We start from the raw sequence: 15,892 nt of genomic DNA, 5'->3' as shown, positions 1-15,892 counted from the left end.
CTCCCTCCCTTTCTTTTCTTTCCTTCTTTCTTTCCTTCCTTTCTTTCTTTTTCTTATTAGTCATCCATTTTATACACATCAGTGTATATATGTCAATCCCAATTAATTCTTTTGTTAATATTTTCATCTGTGAACATAATTTATTTCACTGGGTTCAATAAGGAAGATGAAACATTTTTGTTGATATTTTAAGGAAATTGTCAAAAATCGGGGAGGAAAACCATATGTATTTATGTAGGAAAACAGGCCAACTTCCCCCCCCCCCTTAACATATATCAATAAGTTCAGAGTTCAACTGAATATAAAAACAGTAACATCCACTTCCACATAAACACACACACATGCATGCACACACACCCCCATATAGAGATGTGGAAATCTGCAGAAGTATCCTACTCCATGCTTTACCTAGTCAGACTTTGAAGGAGAGTGAATGTGGAGTCAGAACTAACTGAAAGAGCTCCTCCCTAAACTGTCCTGCTGCCAGTGAGGAACAGTTAAATCATGGGTTTCATAGTGAGTAAGCTTTGTAATTCCTTGTATCCTTAGCCAAGAACTGTAAATGTGAAAGTGAACATACTGCATAAAATTAATAATTTTAGAAGTAAAATATTAAAAATTTGTTTCAGAGTTGTACAGACTTTTTGCCAGTGACTTTAGAGAAAAATAACTAATATGGGTAAGTATGAAATGAAGTTAAATAATCTGAATTTTTTAATCAAAAATATTTCATATAAACTTTCTCCATTATATGCATTTAAAAATAATTCCTGTATATATCTACATGTACCTATGTAGAATAAACCCACTCTACTGCAATAAAGTAATTTTGTCAAAACACATTTTGGATGAATATGAACATCACTTTGTAATTGAGTAAATCTGGCATAGCTGTTTTAAAAATCAGCCTTGGGACATAATTGGATTGTCTACAAAAACTGATTTCAGTTGAAACACTTCATGTTGAAAGTTATGTCTATCTCTAAGGAGTTTTTTATCCTGAACAAATGTCTAATATTAGAATACTGAGCTAAAAATACAAGTTCGTTAAGCTTCTCTTTTTCCCAAAGGTAGTCAGAATAAACAGTTTGACAGACTTTCAAAAATGGAGAAGTAAGCAAGTTATAGGAAATTCAGCCAAAATTTATCATGCTTCTGTATTTCAAAGGTCAAACAGTTCTTTTAGAGTATTTGACTTTTTCTAAAGGAAGCAAATATTTTTAGCTCATTTTCTTCTGTAATAATACAAAAATGTGGTGGCTTTTCCCATTGAGCTTGTAAATCTTAGCTAATCTGGGACGCATGTGGAGTCAGAGCTATCTGCAACTATAAGTAAAACTGATGGTCCCAGCTTGGTCTGGAGGGAACTTTCCAGGATGGTTTATAAAGGAAAACATGATTTGTCTGGTTCATATAGCGGACTTTTATGGACTCAGGATGCAGCCATGAGCCATTGGTCTTTTTTGTATTTCTCTCCTCTCATTTAAATAGGAGTATCATTTCTCATAGGGTAAAAAAGATAACTTTAAGATAATATATATCTGGTAGTAAAGTATTTTGGCTCCATATAAAACTGATGCTTTGGTTCACATCATTTAGAAAAATAAGGAGAAAGGCAGTAGAAGAAGTCAGTAGTCTGGAAACATTTAGAACATCTCTAGGTTATTAAATTCTTTAGAGTATCCAAGAGACATGGAAGCATATGTCTACACAAGTCAAAATTTAGAAACAAGTCAAATATCTATCAGTAGGTGAACAGATAAACAATTGTAGTATATCCCTACAATGGAATACTACTTAGCAATAAAAAGGAACGAACTATAAATACAACATGAATGAATCTCAAAATAATCATGCTAAGATGAAAAAGTTATGATTCCATTTATAGAAAATTCTATAAAATTAATGTCAACTTTACTTTCTTAAAGCAATTTTATCTTCAGCAAATACTATGTAAGAGTGTTTCATTTCTGGATAACACATGGCACACAAGTGAAGGTCCCCCCTCTCCAACCTAATCAATTTATTTAAGGTAGGTAAGTTTAGCGAACTAGAAATCCAAATTTAGAAATGAAGAATAACTCTAAAATTACACATCTTTTAAACAGTTTGTCTTAGTAATTGCAGTTTATGTCAACAATTTTAAAAACAAACAAACAAAAAGCCATTTCTTCCAACTGTTCAAGATAGGTCTTGCCATACCCCATTTTCCAACACAGCTTTAAACAGTCACAGGATATTTAATTATGTTGGAAGTTATTAAAACATTTAGCCAAGGTTTAGAATGCTTTTTGTTTTTTAATATTTGTGCCATTTACCAAAGTACCTTCAACTTCAGAACAACCTTTTTGGCTAAAAAGATGTGCATCTATGATTCAAAGTCATAGAATGATTCACAGAATCATTTGAATCTATGATTTATTCAATATTAGGACTTCAAAAAGAAGAGAGATAAACTTGGAAAAAGTATTAATTGGAGGGCTTCCCTGGTGGCGCAGTGGTTGAGAATCTGCCTGCTAATGCAGGGGACACGGGTTCGAGCCCTGGTCTGGGAAGATCCCACATGCCACGGAGCAGCTGGGCCCGTGAGCCACAATTGCTGAGCCTGCGCGTCTGGAGCCTGTGCCCCGCGACGGGAGGGGCCGCGATAGAGAAAGGCCCGCGCACCGCGATGAAGGGCGGTCCCCGCACCGCGATGAAGAGTGGCCCCCGCTTGCCGCAACTGGAGACAGCCCTCGCACGAACCCAAGACCCAACACAGCCAAAAGTAGATAAATAAATAAATAAATAAATAAGAAAATCCTTTAAAAAAAAAAAAAAAAAAAAAAAAAAAAAAAAAGTATTAATTGGATTCTGAAATAGCTTTTCTAGTATCTGCTAACATAAAAGAGAGTTTGGAGAGGAAAAAAAGCCAAAACTTTGCTATTATTAAATTCAGAAAAAAAAAAAAACCTGTGGTGATTATTTTCACATGGCTCTGAACAGGGGTACTGTACTATTTTGCTCTATTTGACTAAAACTACGGACATCTGAATCTCTTCACCATTTCGGGCTAACAGTGTAGTACAATATCCTCAACATTAATACTGTGGGTTTAATCCATCATTAACCCAGTAACTGACCCTGGTGTGTATTTATTACTATCCATAAGGAATGGCAACTACACAATATTCATTAGTTGCAAAAAATTTATAGCTATAATTTCTATGAAGAGTAAAGCAATTATTTGCTCAGAGATAAGCTATTTATACACAGCAGTCTTGTTTCTATTTTCTGGGTCGTTTCAAGCATTCTGATGAGGGCACTTGGGGATGCGTTTTGACCTAGGCCTTATGAAGGAAATGGAGAATCTTAATCAGTAAAAGGGAAGGGGAAAAGTCAGGTACTCCTTATGGGGAAAAGCTCATGAGTGGAATCATGGCAACAAGACAGAGGAGTGCACTTGGCTGAAGGAAGGTAATTGGCTTAACCAGAATTGAGAGAGAGAAAGAAGGCTACTGACCACAGACCATAAATGAGCTAGGTTGCAGAGTTTAGGCTTGATCTCATAGGTATTAGGGAACCGCAGGTACTAAGAACCACATTCTTAAGCATAACAGAAGGTAAAAACATTCACACTCAGGGGGAACTATCTTTCCTCAAAGTGTTAGTTTCAAAAGACTTTGAAACAGAAGCTGGGATGCATTCCTAACCCACTGTCTCAAAGGTCTCCCTCCAGTCACAGAGGAGAAACTGATGTATTAGAAAGAGTTATACAGAGAAAACTGAGCATTCCATACATGCTGAATCTCATGGAGCAAAGACGATGTTTATACTTTTAAAAAGTTTCTTTTTCTGAGACCAGAAATTGCTTTAGAAACAAAAATAGTGAATAATCAAAATGAAATTTAAAAATTTAAAGCTCTATGAGGACAAGTTTTTCCAAAATTCTGCCAACAAACCCTAACAAATTAAGGCAATAATTTCCATTTTTAACTAAGAAAATATACTAACCCCTTTAAAGTTGTCTCAATTTTTCAGAATTTTGTATTAACCTCACCCATACTGACACTAGTTTACAAGACCAGAAAATCCTACTATACAGACAGGTTTTGTTAATCCTATGCAGAAGTACTTAAGGATAGCTTTTGAAACAAGTAATCTGTGAACATTCTGAAGTCTGGTACCTTCCCACAGCAAATGCGGTATATAATTACAAAACAATGCCACTGATTTCATGTTGCTTGTTAACTCATCTGCACTGATTTCTATTAGAAAAGTAAAAACAAACAACAAACAGAGCCCAAACCCTCCACAACACTGAACAGGAGTGCCTTGCGCTCAAGTATTGAATGGATCCATCTCTTTTTCTTCATTATTCCTTTTTACAGTCTGTTTTTTGAGACTGGAAAGCTCTTTCTGGCTTTCTTGATTATCCTGGTAACCTTATTTAAAGGCATCTTCACTTAAGATATGACCCTTCTTTGTGGAATCTTTCCTGGCATCTACCTTAAGATAATCTAGAAAATATGTAGGATGAGAAAAACACAGATACTTGCTTGATACAAATACAACCAGATTCTGGGTATTTGAGCAACTCCAAATTTAGCCCTATACTGGAATTTCATACGTTTTCACAATTGTGCCAGGTAAACACATTGACAACTGAATCTTATATAACAAGGCAGTATTTTATTCTCCACATATGCAAAGTTGAATTTAAAAAACCTTTTATAAAACCGATCTCTTTCAGGTTTCCTGCTCTGGCTTAGACAAATCTAAGGAATCAACTCTGTAATTTTAATACCATACAAATTTAACAGAAATTTAATTTACAAACCTTAACTTTTCTAAAGCTTTACTACTAAAAGAAGTATCTAAAAACTCCTGATAATTTTAATGAGCAACTGTTTACACTTATACTGATGTATGAAATAAAGACCTGAAAGTATTTAATTTATTTATCAGATTTAAAGTTTAAGATCTTAGTAGGAAAAAATAAAAAGGAAACAATTTCAAAACACTTTAACATGGAGAACTTTTTGCTTGATCCCGAATCTCATTTGAATTAATTTCTGCTCCTATGTTTCTACTTCATTTATTACAAATAAAAGAAACACTTCAGAGAAAAAGCAAGGAAAAATGTCTTCACTTTACATAAAGATCCAATGCCACAGTGCTCTTCCCAGTCAAATGTGGTATTAGTGGTCCTCATTGTAAGAATGTCGGCTCTGCTTTAGCAAAGATGACGTTCATTAGTTATTCCCTGGATTTCTTGATTAAAGGAGGCATTTACGAGATAGACAATGAATAGAGATTTTCCTCTCACAAAGTTAACTGGTCTCTATGAAGATTCTATCTGGTGCTCCAATGGACAAGTTAACAGTATCTAAAATGAGTGGAGTTCTGCCAATTCCACAGCTCATTCTTACACAATGCACTTGTTAGCCTAGTGCAGAAGAGCTCCACAGAATATGAGGTGTTTCATGGTTGCTTCTGGCAATCTGAGAAAAGTGCAATAATCCCCCAGCTCCTAATTCCTTCAAATCTGTGAACCCTGAACAAAGAGAATCTCTTTGGTTTCAAGAATGAGATTCTTTCCATGAGTCAGATAAGTGCCTATGTTATAGAAGGAAAAAATGGCCACAATCTTTCCATCTAAATAAGGTACCTTCACAACCAGTATTCCTTTGGGATCACCAGGGAGGAATGCTGATAAAAGCCAACAAAGAAACCCAAAACAGTACTCAGGTAGATCCTTTTCTCTTCTGATAATTTTAATATTCTTTCTTTGGAGTGTTCACTAAGAAAACCTTTTCCTTTCCTAGTAGTATGATTACAATTCTCAATAAGGTTTCCTAAAGTAGCCTACCCAAGTAAATAACCTGTACTACCTTTGTTACTGTTCAAATTATTAATTTCTATAAATCATTGTAAGTACTATTTTAGGCTATGCAAATAAAAAATCAGGCACACTTCAAGGCTGACAGGGTGTATATACTACATATCAAATGTGGGGAAAAAAAAAGACCTCAACGGAGTTTTGAATACTACTCTGGGAGGAGTGGGGAGGGAGCAGATAGTGTAAACTTTCTGGGAACAGCAATGTTAACTTAAGTATCATGGTAGAAAGATGCCTCAAAGTTACGCTGGGCTCATCTTCAGTGAGGACAGGCCCCTGGAGCACAAGTTTTTCTCTTTCCTAATTTAATATCTGTTTTCAATGCTAAAACATCAGATAAGAGCCTACCTGACATTTTGGAGAATTTGCTGTGCTGGGATTGATATTCCGCATTGCCTAAGAGTGAAAAATAAGATGGATAAAAATTACTTTAAGCCACATGGTTTGGCTGTGTAGGCTGACTTACAAATTGTATCCAGACATATCACCATAGCACAGAATTCCCAAGCTAGCCCAAGAAGAAGCAGACTAAGGAAGACAGGAGCCAACGGAGTCGCCACATAACACACGGAAACCTCAGAAGTGTTCAACAGCATTGAGGACAGGACAGTAAGACTTTAGGTGTCAGGGTTCAAATGAAACTGGATATTGGTCAGGTAGGTTCTTTACTTCTGAACATTAGATGAAGCAGGAAAAATATAATGTGATGCTTCAGTGATAAGAGAAACTATCAATGGAAGAAGTTCACAGGAAGCCAAAAGACTTAAGATATACTGAATTTATACTGATTGCTAAAAAACAAAACCAAAAAAATCTTAAAAAAATACACCATTAGTATAAGAATAGAGCAGGTCTGTCACTTCAACAAAAGAAAAGACAACAATAGGTAGTAAAGAAGAAATAAAGAAGTTACCTTTAAAGGAAACTATTCTGTCTAGGACCCATCACCCAGAGTAAGAGTGAGAATAAGATTTAGAAAAACTCTTTAGAATGAAGAATTTTATAAGTAGCAGCATTTTGCCCATTGGGCGGGAAGCGGGTGGGGGAGAGCTGACCTACAGCAACAACAAAATGATGGATGGCCCATTCCCAGACTTTAACCTTTCTTATTAATAAGGTTTCTTGGTTTTGGTAGTCTTTAATTCATATGTGAAATTATATTTGCATACGCCATCTAGTACTCAGTAACAACAAAATGAAAACAGGCTGCATAAAACATACCCTTAAATTGCTTTATTTCTTCTAAGAGCTATATAACTATAATTTTGATGGTGCTACCTTGTTCCGATGATAAAGTTTTATTTAAATGAAAAATATCTTTCCTTTATAGTAATATGTTAGAAAGTCCATCAGAGATACAGTAATCTTGTTAATGTGCTTCCTTTCTCTACCTTCTTAAAGGTGGATGAGGGAATATTTCTTTCAAGACCACTTCTTGACATCATATGCTGGCATCATCTTTCTTACTCACTTTGGTGCCAACCACACTAGAATTACACTGGCAGGTTACTGATAGCACAAACAGTTTAAAGGTGTGCCTGTCTGGGATTCCATGGCTTAGTTTAATTCTTAGGTACCAGTTCTTCAAATCCCAAATCTGAGTTCAATGACTGTTTCAAGTTCATGTATTTCCATTAACACGGGACACTATTAAAATAGAACACTCATGAAAAAAAAGTACCTTGTTCAAATGTCTACATCCTGGCTACAAAAATGTAGAGTATAATGATATTTTTAATGCCTATACTTGGAATGCTATGATTTAGGTGAGGAAAAATAGTACAGATACGTATATTTCACGTTCGCAAACAGAGAGAATGTCTCTGGGGGAAAAAAAAAATACAAGAAACCGATAGCTACTTACAACCAGAAAAGAGAACTAGAGAAATGGAAAAGGAGATTTCATTTTCACTGTACGTTTACCTTTTGTACACTTTCAAAATCACATCATGTTTATTATCCAAAATATTTACATAAAAATTTTAAAATATACTGCTTTGAGAAGATCACACTCCCAATATCTGAACTTAGATTTTATCACTCTGAAATAAGATAAAGTAAAAATTCATTTTGAGATGAGGGATTATATATTCTTATGGCACATAAAGACCAACAGTATTTCTGAAAGAAAACTGATAAAAATGGTCACAAAGTTTTCCAGCTCTCTAATGTTAGAACGTACCCATCCCAACATGAAAAAATATCCGTAAGTAGATAATTTTAAAGCACTGTGGGATCTTCTAAACTTGGAATAGCCTGTATTGTTTTAAATAAAACATCTTAGATTCAGCAATACTGAAACATTTATCATTTGAGAAATATCGTATTGTGTATTCCCCTAGACAAATAATTCATTTAAAGTAAAAGATGTTTCTCCCCAAGTGATGTCCCAGAGTTTCCCCCTTAGTGAAATCCTCAGATATACAGTAGTCTGCAATTCCATGTACAGACATACCTCATCTTATTGCACTTTGCAGACACTGCAATTTTATTTTAAACATACTGAAGGTTTGTGGCAACCCTGCGTCTACCAAGTCTATCAGAGCCATTTTTCCAACAACATTTGCTCACTTCATGCCTCGGTGTCACATTTTGGTAATTCTCACAATATTTCAGTCTTTTTCATTGTTATTATATTTGTTATGGTGATCTGTGATCAGTGATCTTTGATGTTACTATTGCAAAAAGATGACTCACTGAAGGCTCACATGACGGTTAATATTTTTAAACAATCAAGTATTTTAAAATTAAGGTATTTAATTTTACATTAAATTTTACATTAAATTTATTTAAATTTACGTTAAATTTTACAATAAACAATTTACATTGTTTATTTTAAGACATAATGCTATTGCACACTTAATAGACTACAGTACGGTGTAAACATTAATTTTCATATGCAACGGGAAACCAAAAAATTCATGTGATTCACTTTATTGTAATACTTGCTTTATTGTGGTGGTCTGGAACTGACCGGCAATATCTCCGAGGTATGCCTGTATATTTGAGGAAAAGCACCCTTGCTTCCTTCGATTTTTGCTTGACTGCAATGAATACGACCAAAACATCTCTTTGTGATACAGGTTTACAAGTTATAGCCTATGTGATCAAAGGCCAGTTAAGAAACTAAGACAACGAGAGCTGGACAGAATATTTCTGTGTCACTCTTGTTTCAGAGAAACAACATTCCTCTGTAACTAATAAATGCCAAAATGAAACACACCCAACTTTATGTAGGAAAACAAAACCCCAAGAGTGGAAGGCTGGTCTCTAACCTGTGGCCTCACCTGCCGAAGCAGTTCTTGCTGCTTCAGTCGCAGTCTCTCTTTCTCCATCTGCAACTGCTGCAGCCGCATCTGTTGCTGCTGGTTGGAATTGCCACCACCCATGACTCCTCCCTGAGGGCTCTGGGGGGCCAGGGGTGGTGGCTGTTTCACTGGAGCACTCTGACTGATTCTCTGGTTCATGGCTGAAATGAAACAGAAGATCTATCCTAAAAAACTAGCAAAGAAAAAGGATAATTTAGTTATTCAAAAGCAACTGGGGATATTCAACATAGCCTTTTCTATAGTCAGACTAGAAATAACCTAAAAATCCACCCATAGTACAATGGTTACATTAATTTATTATTATTGTAGTCACCTTTGTCGTTATCCTAGGATGCAAGGCAGCCATAAGAGAAAAGAAACAAGCAACTCTAATAGGCAGTGACATGGAACAGTCTAAGACATACTAAGTTAAAAGCATAGTACAGAATAGATAGTATTAAAAAAAAGGGGGCAGGTGGAATATATATTACATGCATATCCAGAGAATCTGAATTGAAGGACAGCCAAGAAGCACTTAACATCTGTTGGTTCTGGACCTGGGGAACTGGATGACTAAAGGACCGAGTTCAAGAGAGACACTTTTTATAACTTTTCAAGTTTGAATAATGTGAATATATTGCTTATTATAAAATATAATATATATTTAATTAAAAATAAATCTCTCTAACTGAGACAAAGCATTCTAAGCAGTAAAGCTCATCAAGATTATTAATCTTTAAATATAACTCTAATAAATCAAGTAGATTAAATGATCTGATGCATGCTCATAATAAATTAAGCCTACAAGAATCTGGATGGGACTTCCCTGATGGTATAGTGGTTAAGAATCCTCCTGCCGGACTTCCCTGGTGGCACAGTGGTTAAGAATCCGCCTGCCAATGCAGGGAACACAGGTTCGAGCCCTGGTCCGGGAAGATCCCACATGCCGCAGAGCAACTAAGCCCGTGTGCCACAACTACTGAGCCTGCGCTCTAGAGCCCACGAGCCACAACTACTGAAGCCACGTGCCTAGAGCCCGTGCTCTGCAACAAGAGAAGCCACTGCAAGGAGATGTCCGTGCACCACAACGAAGAATAGCCCCTGCTCGCCGCAACTAGAGAAAACCTGAGCGCAGCAACGAGGACCCAATGCAGCATCAATCAATCAATTAATCAATCAATAAATTAAAAAAAAGAAAAAAGAATCGGCCTGCCAATTCAGGGGACATGGATTTGATCACTGGTCCAGGAAGATCCCACATGCAGCAGAGTAACTAAGCCCGTGCGCCACAACTACTGAGCCTGCGCTCTAGAGCCCATGAGCCACAACTACTGAGTCCGCGAGACACAACTACTGAAGCCCATGTGCCTAGAGCCTGTACTCTGGAACAAGAGAAGCCACTGTAAGGAGATGTCCATGCACCACAACGAAGAGTAGGCCCCGCTCGCCGCAACTAGAGAAAGCCTGAGCACAGCAATGAGGACCCAACGCAGCCCAAAATAAATAAATAAATAAATAAATAAATAAGTTAATTAACTAATTAAAAAAAAATAGAATCCGCCTGCCAATGCAGGGGACACAGGTTTGATCCCTGGTCCGGGAAGATCCCACATGCCGTGGAGTAACTAAGCCCGTGCGCCACAACTACTAGCCTGCGCTCTAGAGCCCGCGAGCCACAACTACTGAAGCTCACGTGCCTCGAGCCTGTGTTCTGCAACAAGAGAAGCCATCGCAATGAGAAGCCTGCACACTGCAATGAAGAGTAGCCCCCGCTCACTGCAACTAGAGAAAGCCTGCACACAGCAAGGAAGACCCAATGCAGCCTAAAATAAATAAATAAATAAACAAACAAATAAATAAATTTATTTTTTAAAAAAAGAATCTGGATGGCATAGATTGGTCTCATTCAACAGTTCAGGTAGTCATTGTTATTTTTTTAGTTGAACATATAATATACCATTTGACAATTAGAAACAGACTGGATTCCTACACTAGTGAATTTCTGTCACTGATACAACATTGACCAAACTGTGGATTGTGGTAACCTTGGTGAACAGATGGAAGTTTTATTATGTGAAAATGGCAATAAGAATGATGTATCACCTTTTCAGACACATATTCAACTTTTTAAGGTGAAATTTCAGGTCATTGTTTCTACTAAATGTTTAATACATACTGACCAAAGAAAACCTCTGGCCCAAATGACTTCACAAACACTCGAGGAAGAAATAATACTAATCTTATACAACCTTTTCCAGAGAACAGCAAAGAAGGAAACTCCACAACACCTTTGAGACCAGCATAACCCTAATACCTTACAAGGACATTAAAACAAAGAAAAATTACAGATCACGTTCTCTCATGAACCTTGCTACCAAAATCTGAAATGACATTCACTGACAGCTCTCATGACATACTGGCTCCCAGCCAAATGGCAAACTCCTTCTGGTGATTTTTCACGTGTCCTCTGTTGAAGGTACAGAGGCTGCTTGGTAACTGCCAACTCTTCTTGGTGGCTACTTGACCAAACCTCCCCAGCCTTCCCCAGAGTCTGCCCATCTGCATTAAGAATCATCTTCTTTCAGGGCACACTGCCCTGGGACATTTGTTTACTGACATTTCTCACCTGATTGTAATTTTTTATTTACAAATTTGTATCTTCTCTTAGACTGGAGTGCCACAGGAATGGGGAGAGTATCCTAATTGTGCATATATTCTCAGTGCCTAGTCCAGCATCTTTGCACAAAACTTGTGCTGAAACAAACACTGTAATGTTTCTAAGTCAGTTAAGTATTCACTGAGGCAGAAATTTAACTATTTAATATATGATAATATAGAAATCCTACCAATTTCCCCTTAGACTGACCAACTCTTCTATGAGGCAGCATAACATTGATATAGAACCAAGGATATTAGAAGAAAGGAAAATTACAGACCAACTCTCTCCTAGAACACCTTGGTTCAATTCAACCTACTGAGATATTTATATAAGGTGATGGTATTTTTGTTCTTACTCTTCCCCTCAATTTTTTCTGTATTTCTTTTTCTAACTTCTTGAGTTGAACTTACTTAGTTTAAGTCTTTTCTTAGAGCATTTAAGTCAATAAATTTACCTTTAAGTACAGTTTTTCCTGCATGTCATACAGTTGAAATAGTACGTAAAATTCATGATTGTTCTACCCCAAATATCTGTAATTTCTATTGTGATTTCCATTTAACTCATGAGTTACTTAGGAGTACACTTTTATGCTCTCAAGCATACATTTAAATTTTTAAAAATAATTTCCATAAATAGAGAAGCAGAAAAAATAATATAGATTATGAATCCTCATGTAGTCATCATCCAGGTTCCCAATGATCAATACATAACCAATTTTGTTTTACATCTATTCTCATCGACTTTTCCCTCAATTATTTTCAAGCAAATAATACAGCATTTCATCCATAAATAATCACAATATGTATCATTCGGGTTTTTGCTTAGATTCTTAGATCTTATAACTATATTTTCTGTCTGATGCTGAAAAATTTGCTTCCAATAACATTAATATGTATTATCCTTCTATACATATGCAAGTATTTCAAAATAACATACAACTGACTATTAAAGTTATGATCAACAAAATGATTATTAAAAGTTTGGTCCTTAAGATATTTCATTAGGTGTATCCAGCCAAATCACTGTGGTTAAGTGTCATCTGAAATAATTCTCTGTGTGACTCGGCCAACTCAATATACAGGCTCACTTGTGGCGATGTGCTTCTGAATTTCAGACACTGGCTTTACTTGCCACTCCCCACTGCCCCTAGCAGTTTGTTTATTCCGTTTTTAAAAATCAAAGCAAACACACAAGATATGGTAGCATACCATACCATTCTTAGATATATGGTGGCATACTCTTAATACTTAACTTCATTTTGCCTTTTTGCTAATAACATATCCTTGAGACTACTCCAAAGCAGTATATAGAGGTCCCCCCCCACCCCATTTTCTTTTAAAAATAGTATAGTATTTCATTCAACTAATTTCCTGTTAGGTACCACAGTTTCAATTATAACCTATATGTTTAATAGCTGGTGGAGCAAGCCATATTTTTTTTGAAGCTAACTTTTTATTACTGGGATCTAATTTTATTGCTTTGTGGTTAAAAGAATCTGGTCTGTATACTGATTCTTGAAATTTGTGACTTGACATGTGGTCAGTCCTTGCTTTCGTACCAGGTCAGGGCCAGCCGGCTGCATGCCTGGCTTTCACCATTGAGAGTGTTTCATGTATCTCTCTTTCTTTGTTCTTAACACTTTGAGTTCCTGATATCCTGACCGGCTGACTGGTCCCTCGCCCTGCCCTTGCTCACTGCTTTGTGTGGTTTTGTTTTCTGACCAACAGAGATTTTTTTTAAAATTTATGATCCCAGTTAAGTCTTTCTGGTTATCTCTTTTAAATGTTTTGTCTGGCATAGCAGAGAAGGGATGTCAAAAAAAACATGACTCACTGCTTCATATTGTTCAAAGCCTTATTAATCTCTTTTACGGCCAAAAAAAAAAAATCATATTTATAAAATGTCTTTACAAAGAATAAATGGTTAAAACCTCAATAATTATGGTTTATAGTTAGTATTTTACAGGGGAATGGATAGAAAAAAAGCCAAAAAATTTTAATGGCTAAGATTTGCCAATCAATAACCTCATTTAATACAATTGCTTATACCTTCCGGTCACCAACATTATTAGATGCACAATTGACAGGCCTCATAGTATGATATAAAAAATATGGCCTTTAGAGTCAAACAAACCATGATTAGAGTTGGGCACACCAGTTCGTAGTTCATCTAATCCTCAGTTTCCTCAGCTATACCTGCGGACATTAACATCACCCTTTTGGATCACTGTGGGGCTTATAAGTAATATGTAAAGCATCTATTATAGTCCTGGAATACAACAGATGCTTTAAAAATGTTAGCCTCCTCCCTTTTCCGAATAGTTCTTTCTAAACTTTAAGATTACCAGTCCTGCAGATAATCATCTTGGCTTGAATTCCCATACCTTCCCTCCCCCATCCTTCCACTTCACCATGCCACTCACTGTTTCTAAGTATTCTATGATTCATAAAGACATGCATATTTATCTTTCCTGTAAGATCTAAACAGAAAAAAATAGGTGGGGGAGTTTGAGCCTTAGCCTAACCTCCCTAGGGATCCTTCTCTTTTGGTGAACATGTTCTTGGCATTCCCAGAGGGCACTCAACATATTTATTTTCCCAAAGAGATGTTTTCATACATTGCGTTATGTCAGGTTCAATCATACGAGTTAAATATGAATTGGGGGACTGATCTGAGTATCTATCACATATGGTGAACGTCTCACAAACTGAGGCCTAGTGCAAACAACTACTGGGGAAAAAATGTTTTCCATTCCAAGCAGTTAAATAAATTAAAAAATTTTTAAAACTGCTGGGAAATAACCCATTAGTAAGTGTTGAAATGATAAAATATGATTGACTTCAAAACAGATTCTAGAGCTATACAATGTTAAATATTTCATCTACTAAGAAACATTTTTAAAAAAGCTCTTGAGCTTTCCATACTGGATTTTTATTAAGTAATACAGCATTTAACAAGTTAATGTAAATATTTACTCCTTGTGAAAACTAATTGGACAATAACAGCACTGCATGAAAATAAACAGGTAAATATCCTCTGCTTCCCACCAGTTTCTCAGAATTAGATACCATTAGCAGTAATCATTAATGACAGTGACCACTGCTGATGGTACACTCAATTGGTTGGGAAGGTCTTTTTCAAATCTAAGCTTATCTGACTATTAAAAACCACAGAAAGCGAAAAATAGGGTATCAAAAGATGGAGTAAGAACTCCACAGAATTAAACAGAAATTTGCACAAAATACGCAATAGAAATAGTCTCTCTGGCTAATAATGCTGAGCGCTTTTGGCTGTGTTTACCTAAATGCTGTTACCTATGGATACAAGCAGTGCTACAAGTTTCCATATAAAGAGCTCACTTAAATGACCAATTCAAACAACTGTGTTTATCTACTGAAGCTGGGATTTCTTCTCTTCAGAAGCATCCTGTTCTTTACCTTCTATCTCAAGCATTTCAACAAAGCACAGAGCAGTGCACCCACATGGGGTGCAGCAGAGACCTCACAAGCAGGCAAGAAACAAAACAGGCTTTGTTTCCTGGGGGAAGGGGGCAGGGCAGCTGAAAAAGAAAAGAACTGCATTACCACCTTCTTCCCCTCCATGACCAACTACCAAAATCCCAATGTTTCCAGTTTTAACAAAATTTCTAAAAGGTAAAGGAGAAAACAAATCCCTAAAATATGACAAATTTTTTTTAAAAATGCTATATTTTAAATTCAGCGTCTGCTGCCTGGACTATGAAATAGTAACTGTTTCAAGTTTTTCTTAACCAATCAGTCCTGACAGCTTTATGGTAGCAAATCATACACTCAGCAATTACTGAAAAATAAGAGACCACCTTCTCAAAAACAAAGGAGGTCATCACCAGGGGTTCTTTCCAGATTTTATTCTAAACATCTGAATTTTCAAACTTCAGACAAATTTTAGATTTGCATAATTTGTATCTTCAACCTTGGAATATTACAAAGTACTACAGATGTAGTAATCAATCACAGACTTCGAGATAATAAATTCAATCCTAGTAACCTCATTAAGTGTAAATTT

At 36.2% G+C, this 15,892-nt stretch overlaps 1 protein-coding gene across 12 annotated transcripts in view; it reads right to left on the bottom strand.

Moving 5' to 3' along the window:
• Window positions 1-15,892, bottom strand: part of YAP1 (Yes1 associated transcriptional regulator) — a 108,765-nt gene that overhangs the window by 13,361 nt on the left and 79,512 nt on the right. For 3 of the 12 annotated variants that reach the window (XM_057552370.1, XM_057552361.1, XM_057552362.1), the window contains 2 exons: window positions 9,157-9,350; window positions 6,230-6,277 (listed from right to left, as the gene is read on the bottom strand). In XM_057552370.1, the coding sequence (XP_057408353.1) occupies window positions 6,230-6,277; window positions 9,157-9,350 (242 nt within the window). The remainder of the gene's footprint in view (window positions 1-6,229; window positions 6,278-9,156; window positions 9,351-15,892) is intronic. The other 9 variants (XM_057552371.1, XM_057552363.1, XM_057552365.1 and 6 more) reach the window with 3 other exon arrangements.

This window comes from Balaenoptera acutorostrata, chromosome 9 (assembly GCF_949987535.1).
Source record: "Balaenoptera acutorostrata chromosome 9, mBalAcu1.1, whole genome shotgun sequence".
Taxonomy (NCBI): domain Eukaryota; kingdom Metazoa; phylum Chordata; class Mammalia; order Artiodactyla; family Balaenopteridae; genus Balaenoptera; species Balaenoptera acutorostrata.
The sequence above is the reverse complement of the archived record's forward strand: the minus strand, read 5'-3'. Positions and strand labels throughout refer to the sequence as shown.